The sequence below is a fragment of the Aulonocara sp. 'chitande type north' Nkhata Bay genome, linkage group LG10, assembly GCF_057382095.1.
Source record: "Aulonocara sp. 'chitande type north' Nkhata Bay isolate Kocher_YH1m ecotype deep benthic linkage group LG10, A_spYH_male_GT1.1, whole genome shotgun sequence".
In the NCBI taxonomy this organism is placed as follows: Eukaryota; Metazoa; Chordata; class Actinopteri; order Cichliformes; family Cichlidae; genus Aulonocara; species Aulonocara sp. 'chitande type north' Nkhata Bay.
This window is the reverse complement of record NC_141353.1, coordinates 17,034,595-17,048,153: the sequence shown is the minus strand read 5'-3', so window position 1 is coordinate 17,048,153 and position 13,559 is coordinate 17,034,595. Positions and strand designations below refer to the sequence as shown.

General features: G+C 41.9%; 1 protein-coding gene across 1 annotated transcript; it reads left to right on the top strand.

The window, feature by feature from the left end:
- The first annotated feature begins 133 nt into the window (after positions 1-133).
- LOC147320596 (uncharacterized) lies at positions 134-13,510 on the top strand. Its single transcript, XM_086308708.1, has 19 exons — positions 134-3,125; positions 3,488-3,522; positions 4,296-4,521; positions 5,107-5,313; positions 5,416-5,526; positions 5,761-5,860; positions 6,841-6,908; positions 7,008-7,078; positions 7,170-7,252; positions 7,338-7,449; positions 7,566-7,706; positions 7,921-8,021; positions 8,205-8,370; positions 10,657-10,741; positions 10,832-12,094; positions 12,291-12,595; positions 12,688-12,796; positions 12,961-13,099; positions 13,202-13,510. Exons 3-19 carry the CDS (start codon positions 4,305-4,307, stop codon positions 13,371-13,373), a joined length of 3,450 nt encoding a protein of 1,149 aa, XP_086164834.1. The 5' UTR covers positions 134-3,125; positions 3,488-3,522; positions 4,296-4,304; the 3' UTR covers positions 13,374-13,510.
- The last annotated feature ends 49 nt before the right edge of the window (positions 13,511-13,559 follow it).

The following is a 13,559-nucleotide window of genomic DNA, read 5'->3' as shown; positions in this document are numbered from 1 at the left end:
AGTTTTTCCATGACAATTTTTTCTTAGTGCATTGGTGGCAGAAAATCAGTTCTTTTTAAACTCAAGATAGAACAAGTAATAACATTTCTCTAATGTTCTTTTTCAAGCAACCTATTGTGCTACAATATAGTCTTTGTGCCAGCGAGGCTTGTACTTGACGCGTGGCAGTCTTCTGGCAGTAGGTGAGCCAGTCTGAGTGTGGTGCAGCCTAGCAGCTCAGTAGGTAGAGTGGTGGCCCCATGATCGGAAGGTCGGGGGTTCGACTCCACTGAACGGCTACCCTGAGGTACCCCTGAGCAAGGTACCGTCCCTACACACTGCTCCCCGGGCGCTGCACTGGTGGCTGCCCACTGCTTCACTGGGTGAATGGGTTAAATGCAGAGGAACTATTTCCCTATGGGGACTAACAAGCTCACTTTACACTTTACTTACTTTTACACAGTGTCAGCGTTCTTTTCAGTCACTGGGCGACAGCGTGCTAGATGAGTGGCATTCCAACTCTTTCCATCACTCAGCAAGAAGGCATTCAAGCCTTTGGCTTTTGTTACTGTTACAGGAGGGGTAAATCTGGGATGTCCTTTGGGAACATGGTGGGGTTTCCTTATCCTCACACTCTCTCCTGGTAGAAAAGAAGGTTTCCGTGCGTGACGCCTACCATCAGTGTAACGTTGCATTTTCAACTGATATTTCTGAACTGAGTGACGTGCAACGTATCCAGTGGAGACACAGCAGGAGGCAAAGGGAGTACATCCAGTATAGTACGCATCTTCCTGCCACACAGGAGTTCTTAGGGAGAGGGAAGTAGAGGGAAGTAGTTGCATGCGGTGTTGCACAGTAAACTTGAAGCCAATCCAGCACAGTCGCCTTCCATGGTTTCGACTGCTGGATTGATGTCTGGATACAGGTGCGGAGAACACGTCCTACTGTATTTCAGTACCCCCAATGCATGACAACTAATGTGACCAGATCCAAATAAACGTAGGACCAAATAAATGTGGGACAAAGTGCAGTGACTATAAGGGAGAATGACATGGACATGTTACTCGTACTGAGCAATGGGTTAAAAATGTGCTATATCTGACTCAAACACACACACAATATGTAAGCTAAAGCTTGAGAATCAACCACTCCGTATCGCCATATAACCCCAACAGACCACTTCAGTCTCAGAGTGCTGGCTTACTCATGGTTCCTTGGGCATTTGAAAGTAGAAAGGGAGGCAGAGTCTTTGGCTTTCAAGCCTCTCTTCTATGGAACCAGCTCCCAGTTTGGATTCGGGAGATTTTGTTACCCTGCAATAGGTTTATGGTTCTGGGGGCTTTCCATGATACACAGAGTGTTTCTTCTTCACTCATCTTTTTTCGCTCTCCTTGTATTTGTACACTACTCTGCATCATTAAATATTAATACTTTCTGTCTCTCTCCCACAGCCTGTCTTTGTCCTGTCTCCCTCCAGTCATTCACACACACACACAGGGTCAGTTCAAGTGGCTGCCCCTCCGTGAACTTGGTTCTGCTGGAGGTTTCTTCCTGTAAAAGGAGAGCTTTTCCTTCCCACTGTCGCCAAGTGCTAATTGTTGGGGTTTTCTATGTGTTATTGTAGGGTTCTTACCTTACAGTATAAAGCACCTTGAGGAGGTTGTTCTTGTGATCTGGCGGTATATCAATAAAATTGAATTGACTGTGAAGCACAAATATGCTGTATTTATTTAAATTTCTTTCTCTCTCTTTTTTTTTAGTATACACACTTCTGTAGTCCCCCTTAATCTGGACATAACTGTTGAAAGTGTCATCTATTTCACATGCTATCCGATGGTTAAGTGATGACGTGACAAATCCTACTTCCGGGCCTAAAGTAGTCTGCGTTTAATATGGCTTTTGTGTTGTTAACATGCTTAATGTTTTGTATTTTCTTCTATTTAATCTCAAAAAGCTCCTAAAACAGTCAGTGATCACTGTTGACCTCCCTCGGCTTTTATTACCGCTAATCATTTATTTAAGCTCAGTTTTTAAAACCTTAGAATGTAACTGCAGCCCAGCCCATGCAGCAGTATATGAATGACTAACCTCGTATTGTGGATGGATTATCTCAGTTGTTCTCCTGGCTGAAGTTTGGTCCTTTTACAGCATCCTGCCATGCGATTACATTTGTTCCTGACCACCGAGAACACTCACGTTAACTTTTATCGAGTGGGAAAAAAGTTAGCTTGTTTATATTATGCTAACATAGCTGTGTTGCTAGCGGTCACATAGCACATCATTATATACCAGCTAGCCCAACTTCAGTAACCCTACAAACGTCACTGCTGTTTAGCTTTCTGTCTTCATTTATGTTGGAAGTGATAGCAGAGCTGTACGTTTTCATTTGTTTCCAAAACCCGGCAGTCAGGACATGCTATATTGTATTTAGATAGAAGCTAGCGAGCTAACTCCCTGCTAACTTCTAACTCCGTTAAATGTCATAAATTCCGTTTTCATGGATGCCTGGATGTTAAACTCAATTGTTACACCTGGTAGAGCAGAACGCTGATCATTTTATTAAAGATGAAAGACTTTAGACAGTTTTTCAACGCTTAGTAATGCCATAGTTATCGTTTGATATATGGACCTGCAGCAGAGTTTAGGTCCAGACACGGCTAGTGACGTCAGACTGAACAAGGAGACGACTAAGCTCCAGTTACATCAGTGCAAGTAAACAAACAATATATATAAGAAGAGTAAGAAAATAAATATACACTTTAGGACTAGGGATAAAGGGATCAATAACAATTTAAAATTTACAGTTTGATGATTTAAAGTCTCACACACAACCGAAAGGGGAGGAGGGGGCGGCTGCTTCCAAATAGAGCGCATTTCATTCATAATGATGTAAATCCAAGCCCATTATGTATTCATGATTTGAATCCTGGGTTGTGTGAAATCTCAGAAATGCACCCTAGACAAAGTGAATCTGTGAAAGGTGTGTTAGATCATGTTGTGGTGATCCTTGGGTTGAGGGATGGGTGTTCATACTGCAGTGCAAAATTAAAACCAATGGAAGATGGACAAGAAAAGTTCAAAGCCATCAGGTCTTCAGTTTAGAAAAAAGAGAAAAGAAGAGGAGGAGAAACGAGCAAAAGATACAGGTAAGCAGATGTGTCATTGGATAATGGCAGGTCATCCTGAAACAATCAGAATCAAAATACTTTATTAATCCCTAAGGAAATTATGTGGATTACAGTTGCTCCAAGAAGAAATGGTAAAAATAGTAACAGTAACGGACTAAACTCCAAACAATATATTATATTACAGATTTTAATATTAATTAGTCATTGTCAATTGTTGATTTGTTCTGTTCTCATTGTATGACGAATTATGATGACTGTTTGGTAGCCGTTTGCATACTATGCATACTCTCTCTCTCTTCATATGTGTGTGTGTACAACAGCTTTATGTTAATGTACAAATATGTTTATGTGGTTTCCATGGTTTTTGCATCTTCTTTAAGTGCGCGTCATTCCATCTCGGAATTCGACAAGACTGGTAAGCTCTCAACTTGCTCTCCGTCTGATATGATCAGGGTTTTTTGTGTGTTTTCTTGAGGTTTTGCGACGCTGCGTGTTAAAGGCCTAGCAGCCGTCATTTAGCCAATGTGAGCCACTCTGTAAGAGCAGGTGGGAGGGAACAGCTGCTTCTGTTGTAAACGTGCTTCCGACTTGGAAATTTCCTCGGTCGAGTGGGTTATCTGGCATTTCCCCTCTTGAGTTTTCTAAACACTAATTTTTGTCGATATTTTAAGTTTGTTAGTTGGACAGAGTTAAATTAGATGTCGAAAGTTACTCTTGTCTACTGGTGTTTGTTATTTAAAAGGAATCTGACAAGATGATTCAAATAAAAACAAACGGTCAAAAACTAATATTTGGCTCTCACTTATGCTAGTCTGTTTTTGAATGTAAACAAATCATCCAATCTAACACAATTTCTGATACTTGTTTGCTGAAAGTTTAGGCGATGGTATGAGGGCAGTGTTTAATATAGCGTTATTTAACTATAAGCTATAAGAGACTTAGAGCTTTTTATTGTCATTGTGCAGTTTTTTGCACAGCGAAATTGGGTATAATCTGTTAATGTGGCTTTTGTATTTAGTTGTTGTTGCCCAAACTCACTGTACTGCTACCTAACCAGTGTAGGATTGATGTAGTATTTAAGTTTTCTTTCCCTTTCCCTTTTTCCAAAATAACAATGAGTTGTTGTTGTTTTTTTTGTTTTTTTTTGTTTTCAGTTCATAAACGTATGTGTCTATGTTCCTAATGCAGCTATGAACAATGACCATAGTTGACAGATCTTCAGAAAAGTCTGACCACGAGTCAGCCGGACTCGGACCTGGAGCTGCTGTGTACAACAGTACACCCTCCTCTGAGGACCAGCCCAAGGACCAAGGGGCTGGTCCTCAGAGTACACCCTCCTCTGAGGACCAGCCCAAGGACCAAGGGGCTGGTCCTCAGAGTACACCCTCCTCTGAGGACCAGCCCAAGGACCAAGGTCAGAGCAAAGCCTGGCTTTTTTTCAAAATGTCTTTTTAAGCTGTTTGAAGATTTTTATTGTCAGACAGAATAGTTTTCCAACCAGTTTTAGCAAATATGGAACCACACTTTTTAGCCATTATTTACCCATATTTGTCAGAATTGGTTTTAGTAACGTACAGCTAATCTTTTTGCTTCTGCTTTCACACAAGTTTGACAACTGCTTTTGTGGGTGTTGTGTTGCTGCTTCCCTTCTCCGTTCATTCATCCAGTTATGTAATGCATCCAGCTTTGCATGATCAGTCACTTCAGCTCGTGATGCAATTGCTGTTTTTATATAAAGACCGGCAGCCCAACTTGTTTAGCAGAAACAAAGGAGAAGGCAAATTGTCCTATCTTTCTTCCTGAGGCTGTTTAGGAGTTTTTCACAGTGGCCAGAATCACATTATATAACTGTTAATAGTTGTAGCTATTACTGTGATGTCCTGACATGACTTTGCCATGTGCCAGTGTGTGGTTGTATAAGTAAGGTGGCATTAAATTATCTCCTTTTTAAAATGTATTGAAACAGATTTTTAGTAATAATTGTGGCTCTGTGTGTCAGTGATCAGCAGTGGCGATGGAATTGACTTGCCCCAGAAGGTGCTGTTCTCACCAGATCGGCTCAGCCTAAATTGGGCCCAGGTTCACCTCATTGGTGCAGGCCTCCAGAACATGGGGAACACCTGCTTCCTCAACTCAGCCCTGCAGTGTCTCAGCTACACCCCTCCTTTAGCAAACTACATGCTGACGCAGGAGCACTCCAAAACATGTAAGTTTATTTCACCAACAGTGGTGTTACGCAGTCCTGCGCTGATTCTCACATTGTATCACTCCTTACTCACTCAGTATTTTGTCTCTGTCTCTGCTGCAGGTCATGAGCCAGGGTTCTGTATGATGTGTACCATGCAAAACCACATCATTCAGGTTTTTACCAACTCTGGGAATGTCATTAAGCCCATTGGTGTACTCAATGAGCTTGGGTGTAAGTGGATGACTGTTGTTGCTGTGCTCTGTGCAAAGTGTTTACCTATATTTTAATGATAGGAGGCGCTGTGTGACTGTTTACCTTTTGTAATTTTGGAGGGAAATAATCTGGAGGGATTTTGAATTCTGTTTTTAAATAAGTGTAAACTTGCATTTAACTGTGGTATCCTTTACAATAATTCACCTCCTGCTTTGTTTTTTGGTTCTGTTTTTCCTCGTTCCCCTCACACAGGGATTGCAAACCACTTCCGCTATGGAAGCCAGGAAGATGCTCATGAATTCCTGCGGTGCACAGTGGATGCTATGCAAAGGTCCTGCTTACCTGGAACCAAGTGAGTGTCATTTTACATTGCATGCATTCTAAACAAGTTAAACACACAAAAATATTTTTACTTGGGCTTGACAGTGTTTGCACTTTATTATGTAGTAAGATCCATAATTAGCTACGTAGAGGTAACACCGTGACAGTAGGAGAATATGAAATAAATCCTTTATCCTGTTTTTCAGGAAGTGCAGTTTATACTAGTTCCTTTTAACTATTAATGCTTCAATTGCTGAGAGTATTTTTCAGAAATGCAGATTCCTCAGTCTCTTGCCTGACTGACACCTCAGTTTACATACTAGGCAAGCCACTTGATATAATACCTCATTATTATATCAAGTTTTTTAATGAACTTGACTGCTCCAACACAGAAAGTATTCTTACACTGGGTGTGGTAGCTTGTTTTGGTAACAGGGCTTGAAAAGATCAGAAGCGGCTTAAACGTGTAGTAAAACAGGTGTCTGGGATTATGGCAGAGAGCTGCCAGACTTAGTGTCTAGTATAGATTTCTTCTGAGGCAACAGGGTAAGCAGTGTGAGCAGGAGCACTCAACCCCTCAGGTCATCTCTTATTCACCCTAATGGCATTAGTGCTATTATTGCAGCAGCAAAATTCAGAAAATCCAGGTTTTTCTATGTGTTACTATAGAGCTTCGAAGTCTATGTGCACATTTAACCAAAACTACACGTTTAACAGATGCACTGGGCTGAGTGTTGTGCTTCTTGTTAGGCTCCTAAAAATAATTTATTAATTCATTTATTTTTTTAAGAACCTAAAGTGTCAATTCTCATCAAATCAATTCTTCCCGTGTAGCAGCAGATGGCCTCTTAAGTAATTAATCGTGCTCCAATTCCTCCTATTGTCTTTTCTGCTACTTGAATACTGTAAAGTGATTGTCTGGTTCCAAAATGCTAAAAAATAAATGGTCAGTCAGTTAATTGTTGCACTGTCCTTATTAGTTAACTTTTGTGCTTTATCTTTTTATTATAGATTGGACAGGCAAACGCAGGCAACCTCTTTCATCCATCAAGTGTTTGGCGGGTACCTAAGATCCAGAGGTAAGTCACTGTTTTTTAAGGTTTGATTTATTTTTCTTTTATTTGTCTTTTTATGTCTTACAGCTTGTGTGATACTCATAGCACTGATTTCTGTTTCAGTTAAATGTTTAAACTGCAAAGCTGTCTCAGATACATTTGACCCTTTTCTGGATGTCACTCTGGAAATTAAGGTAATTGGACAACATTCAAAGTGACGTTGCTACTATGTATTCTCTGCATTATGGAGTGTGAGGTTTTTCCTCTCTCTCTCTGTTCATATAGACTGCTCCAAATGTCTCCAAAGCTCTGGAGCAGTTTGTCAAGCCAGAACAGCTGGGTGGTGAAAATGCTTACAAATGCACCAAGTAAGTCAAAGAGATGCCAAACCATGATGAGTTTTAGTGTTTAGGTGTGATTTTTGTCAACAAGCTGAATGTTTGTTTCCTTCAGGTGCAACAAAATGGTAACGGCCTCAAAAAGATTTACAATCCATCGCAGCGCCAATGTGCTCACCATCTCACTCAAACGCTTTGCAGACTTCAGTGGAGGCAAAATCACAAAGGCAAATGGCCAATAGTGTCTGCTTAAGTCATAAAGATACATGACAGATGCTTTGTTTTATTATAAAACAGGATATTTGCATGTAATGTTTGAATTTTTTTGTTTGGTGGTCATCAGGATGTGAAGTATTTGGAGCATCTGGATCTGCGGCCCTTCATGTCGCAGTCCCACGGGGAGCCCCAGCTCTACAGGCTGTATGCTGTGCTGGTTCACTCTGGATTGAGTTGTCATACTGGACACTATTTCTGCTATATTAAGGTACTGGCTGTGCCCGAATCTGTTTGAATGCTGCTGTTGCGTAGTACAAACAAACAAACACCATAAACAACACATTTCAGCAGAAAACTACTTTGTATGCATTGAAAGAAAGAAAAAAAAGACCCCTATATAACCATAAGATTCTTCTTTTTAGCTCAAATTCAATTCAGAAACTGAATCTGCTGTGTCACATCTCTCTCATTCTGTCTCACAGGCCAGCAATGAGCAGTGGTTTCAGATGAATGACTCGTCCGTGTCAGTCAGTGACATTAGCACTGTTCTCAACCAGCAGGCCTATGTCCTCTTCTACATCAAGTGAGTAAACATCGGTATTTTTAAACATTCTAGGCTTATTCCTTCAGTAGAACTTTTCCCATCATTATTTAATAATGTAGACATGTTTATTCTCACTTTTCTTGTAGAAAATGTATTATTATAACCTAATGTTATAATGTTGATGCTTTGTCATGGTTAATATTCTTTTTTCCATGTCATCAGGTGCACAGATGTGGGAAAAACTGGGGACTACAGCCACTTGAACCATAACGCTGGCATATCTGGTCAGGCATCTCCCCAGCCGGTGGTGAGCCCAGGCACCATCGCCACCATGCCTCACAACAGTGTTGGCTTCATAGGTCCCCAGCTGCCACCACACATGAACAAGGTACTTCCTCACCTGAGGGTACTGATAATGTTGTTGTTTTTGTTAAACCCAGTGTTTCATGCAAAATACATTTGTACCTTTCAATTGTGTCTGTTTGAAAAGAATGAAATGATATCATATATTCCTTATTGGCCTACATTTGTACAAAATTCCAAATTATATACACAAAGTCATAGAAATCACTGCTCCAATTGGTCATCATGATTTTAATATTCTCTTTTTCCATAACAATGAAATACGCCTTGGACAAATATGACACGTCAATATTTCATTAGTGTTGTCACATCACATCCTGTAAGCATCGTCTGTCTGTGTCCTTTCTCTGGAAATTAATATTTCCAGCCAATATAGGCAATCCATCAACATGGCTGGAGAGTTGGTAGTTATATGCAGTCTGTATAAGTGTGGTTAATCCAATGAAGATTTGTAAGGAGATGGCAGTTACTGTGAATTTACAGCAGTTACACAGTGATTAGTAATAAACAGAGCCAGTGAGAGTGAGTGGATATAAGAAAGTCAGTGACTCAGGTGTGTCGATTGGTTCTGTTTGTGAGACTGGAGGAGACGTAGAAATCTTTTGTTTTAAATCTTAGTTAGGAAGATTCCTGTTTGAAAACAAGCACTTTTTGTGAGAAATACAAGAAGTACATCTGCAGAAAGCACACAGTTACATTCTGTCCATCATGTGGACAAAATCGAAAATGTTGAGCATTGAAAAACTGAGAACGTTGGGCAAGTTCAAAATACGTGTTTGTAAGAACGAAAAACCAAATTGTTCCTAAAATAGTTATGGAAAGTCACTGTTGTATGTCTGTGTTCTACATGTTTATCTGATGGAAAATAAAGGTGCTATTGTTTTATTGCAGTTTCTTGACAATTCTGAGTGGATTTACACAGTATGGGTCAAAATGACCCGCAACAAAATCAATGTCACTTTTTTGTTTTTCAACATAATACAAGGGTTAATTTCCAAAACTTCCATATGATCTTCAATTTGTAGCAGATCCACTATCACACAGCAGCTGGAGCAGTTTCAAATGGAGGTCAGTCCACTGCTGCCACCTGTGGCCAAATACCATAGCCCACTACTAGATTAACTTGCTATGATGACATTGAGTAGAGGCTGAGTGGCTGCACTTACCCCTGGTACATCCAAATCTACCCACAAACATGTTGAAAGATGCAATGGCAGCAATGTGGCTTGTCAACACTGAAAACAATCAGTAAGCAAAGACAACAGGGATCACTTTTTTCTGTTTATTTAACATGCACAACATTTGTAGTCGCCTTCGGCACAGGGGAAGTCCACACACACTGTGTGGTACCACTTTCCACAGAAGGTGCATTCAATCTACAAGACTGAATGAGAAAGTCAGGGTCATTGTCTGACTGTTTATTACTAATCACTGTGTAACTGCTGTACATTCACAGTAACTGCCATCTCCTTACAAATGTTTATTAGATTAACCACACTTATACAGACTGTATATAACAACCAACTCTAAAATGTTTGTGCATGAAACGAATTCAGACGTGCTGCAGATGTGTGTCACAAGTTGATCTGGCTGTAGGCTGTGGCACTTGGCCAGTGGTGGCACTGGTTGACTCGAGTCCATGTTAGTGCACACAAAGTAAACTGCTCGCTTTAGTTGTGAAGCAAAAACGCTGAATTCGGAGAAACAAACCGTGTGAGGGGAACGATAACGACAACAAGAGTCTCCCGATCGTTTACTCTTGTTGTCCTGTGAACAACATCGGCATGGTGTTAATTGTTTGCTGTTTTCGCGATCGCATCGCGCATGAGGATAACCCTAGGTAAACTCGCCACATTTTTAAACATTTTGTTGTTCAACAGCATCAAGACTGACGGAGTGTGTTTGAGATAACCTCACAAGTGTCACAGATGACACATTTGGCGTTTTTTTGCTAGTCTGTAGGTAGCAGCTCCTGAAACGGAAGTCTGCCACACATCTGTTCGACTAACGCCAGTTGATCTAAACGCCAGTAGATCTGGAACACCGGCAGCCTCGCCTCTGTCAGTGCGCCTCAGGGCGGCTGTGGCTACAATTTAGCTTGCCATCACCAGTGTGTGTGAATGGGTGGATGACTGAACGTGTAAAGTGCTTTGGGGTCCTTAGGGACTAAGTAAAGCGCTATACAAATACAGGCCATTTACTTAATGCTGAAATCTAATCTATTGTATTAAATGGGTATGCTTATAGTTTGGGTAATTTTGTTATGTCAAGAAGTTCTGTTTTAAAACTTAATCTCTTGTTAACTGTTCAGATTGCTGAGGTGATTGATGATCGACCTGAGGAAGTGAAACAGATGGAAGTTTTTAGGACCAGCAACAGATGGAAAGCAATTGGAGGTAAATAAGAAGTCACAGAAGTAGGGGGGGATTTGTGCAATATTAAGTTAAGACTGTTGTTTACTATAGTTTTACTTCCTCTCCTAAAAGTGGATCAAAATGATGACACAGAGGAAGGAAATGGAAAAGAACATCAAAATACAGAGGCTGGCTCATTAAGCAGAGGTCGACATGACTCACCCGAGTTGTCTTCAAAGAGAAGAGGACAGGATTCTCCTGTCAAAAAGACCCGGCATGACTCTCCAGACATCTCTCCACCAAAGAGAAGTCGGAAGTACTCTCCGGATGTCTCTCCTCACAGGACAAGACGTCACGACTCTCCTGATGTCTCTCCTCCCAGGACTAGACCTCACGACTCTCCAGATGTCTCTCCTCCCAGGAGAAGACGTCATGACTCTCCAGATGTCTCTCCTCCCAGGACTAGACCTCACGACTCTCCAGATGTCTCTCCTCCCAGGAGAAGACGTCATGACTCTCCTGATGTCTCTCCTCCCAGGACTAGACCTCACGACTCTCCAGATGTCTCTCCTCCCAGGAGAAGACGTCATGACTCTCCAGATGTCTCTCCTCCCAGGACTAGACCTCACGACTCTCCAGATGTCTCTCCTCCCAGGAGAAGACGTCATGACTCTCCAGATGTCTCTCCTCCCAGGACTAGACCTCATGACTCTCCAGATGTCTCTCCTCCCAAGAGAAGACGTCACGACTCTCCAGATGTCTCTCCTCCCAGGAGAAGACGCCATGACTCTCCAGATGTCTCTCCTCACAGGACTAGACCTCACGACTCTCCAGATGTCTCTCCTCCCAGGAGAAGACGTCATGACTCTCCAGATGTCTCTCCTCCCAGGACTAGACCTCATGACTCTCCAGATGTCTCTCCTCCCAAGAGAAGACGTCACGACTCTCCTGTTGTCTCTCCTCCCAAGAGAAGACGTCATGACTCTCCAGATGTCTCTCCTCACAGGACTAGACCTCACGACTCTCCAGATGTCTCTCCTCCCAGGAGAAGACGTCACGACTCTCCTGATGTCTCTCCTCACAGGACTAGACCTCACGACTCTCCAGATGTCTCTCCTCCCAGGAGAAGACGTCATGACTCTCCAGATGTCTCTCCTCCCAGGACTAGACATCACAACTCTCCAGATGTCTCTCCTCCCAAGAGAAGACGTCACGACTCTCCTGATGTCTCTCCTCCCAGGAGAAGACGTCATGACTCTCCAGATGTCTCTCCTCCCAAGAGAAGACGTCACGACTCTCCAGATGTCTCTCCTCCCAGGAGAAGACGCCATGACTCCCCAGACTTGTCACCACCAAGACAGTGTTCAGGAAAGTCAGAAAAAATGCAAAGTAAAGGTCAGTGATCCATTTAAATTGTAAAGTGGAATCTGGTGTGGCATATGAATAAAAGTAAAAAGCAGAGACCCATTTAACATGAGTTTTGAATTGAAATTTATTTTAAAGACATAGCTTGATCTAATAATAAATCTTTAATTTTTGTCCAAAAGGCATTACAAAATGAAAATTAACAAATTAACTGTGTCTTTGTCAGATTCAGCCTCCAACAAAAGCAAGCTCAGCTCATCCTTGTTAAGTAAAAAACGCTCACCGGATCCTCATCGGTCAGCGGTGGCTAAGAAGGGTCAGAATAGACATGATTCAGACTCGGATCCGTCTCCCCCGAGGAAAAGGCCCCTGAAGGGAAACGCCTCAGACTCCGACCAATCTCCCCCAAGGAGGCCCTCAAAAACTAAACGGGGCTCAGACTCTGACCAGTCTCCACCCAGGGGGCAGCCACCGAGTGGAAGGGACTCGGATGGAGATTTGTCACCACCTCGTAGGCCAGGCCAGTCACAGGTAAGCAGACTGTGTTGGAACAAAGATTAATGTCAAATCTGATTTCACTCAAATGTTATATTTTTCAATTGTCTTTTTTTTTTTATAACCAGGGCCAAAGGATGCTATCTGGTGGAAAGGCAGGCCTGGTTTCTGTGGACATTTTAAGGAAAGAGCAAAAGGAGAACAGACGCAGAGAAAAACACAATCAGCCACTTGAAGGTTTCATCAACTTTTCTCAAGATTTTTTTACACCCATTGATTGAAGAGCTTCATACAGCTTTGCATCTCATTTCAGCTTATCATCTATATTGTCGTATTTTATTTAGTCCTAAAATTAAATAATGAAGTTTCTACATACTTACCCATTCATCCCCTTTGACCAGATGAATCGCGTAAGGCTCAGACGATTTTCAGAGACAAAAGTGGCAAAAGGAGGGATCTGGATTCAGAGAGAAATGAACAGAAAAAGAAAGCTGGTGAAAAAGCGGCAAGAGACGAGAAATACGCTCAGTGGGGAAAAGGGTAAATGTGCATGATCATTTCAAATATCACAGTTTATGTGATTATATCCACATAAAAAATTATAAAAGTGGTTCAATGGTTTATGTTAAAATGTATGTATAGGTTGGCACAGATCCAGATGCATCACCAGAAACTTAAGGAAGCGCTGCGCGAAGCCCTTAAGCCACTTGAGGATCTTGACCGCATGTTGAGAGAACAGGAAAGAGAAGGCGATCCTATGGCTGCAATGCGCAGGCGTAAAAAGGACCGTGGCACAAAAACACAAGATATTTAACTCAAAGAGAAGAGGACAGGATTCTCCTGTCAAAAAGACCCGGCATGACTCTCCAGACATCTCTCCACCAAAGAGAAGTCGGAAGTACTCTCCGAATGTCTCTCCTCACAGGACAAGACGTCACGACTCTCCTGATGTCTCTCCTCCCAGGACTAGACCTCACGACTCTCCAGATGTCTCTCCTCC

Excerpts from the sequence above, each read along its gene's own strand:
- LOC147320596 (XM_086308708.1), top strand. The coding sequence starts at position 4,305 with ATGACCATAGTTGACAGATCTTCAGAAAAGTCTGACCACGAGTCAGCC. Across the intron at positions 7,253-7,337 it reads AATGCTTACAAATGCACCAA|GTGCAACAAAATGGTAACGG; the intron begins GTAAGTCAAAGA and ends TGTTTCCTTCAG. Across the intron at positions 8,022-8,204 it reads TATGTCCTCTTCTACATCAA|GTGCACAGATGTGGGAAAAA; the intron begins GTGAGTAAACAT and ends CCATGTCATCAG.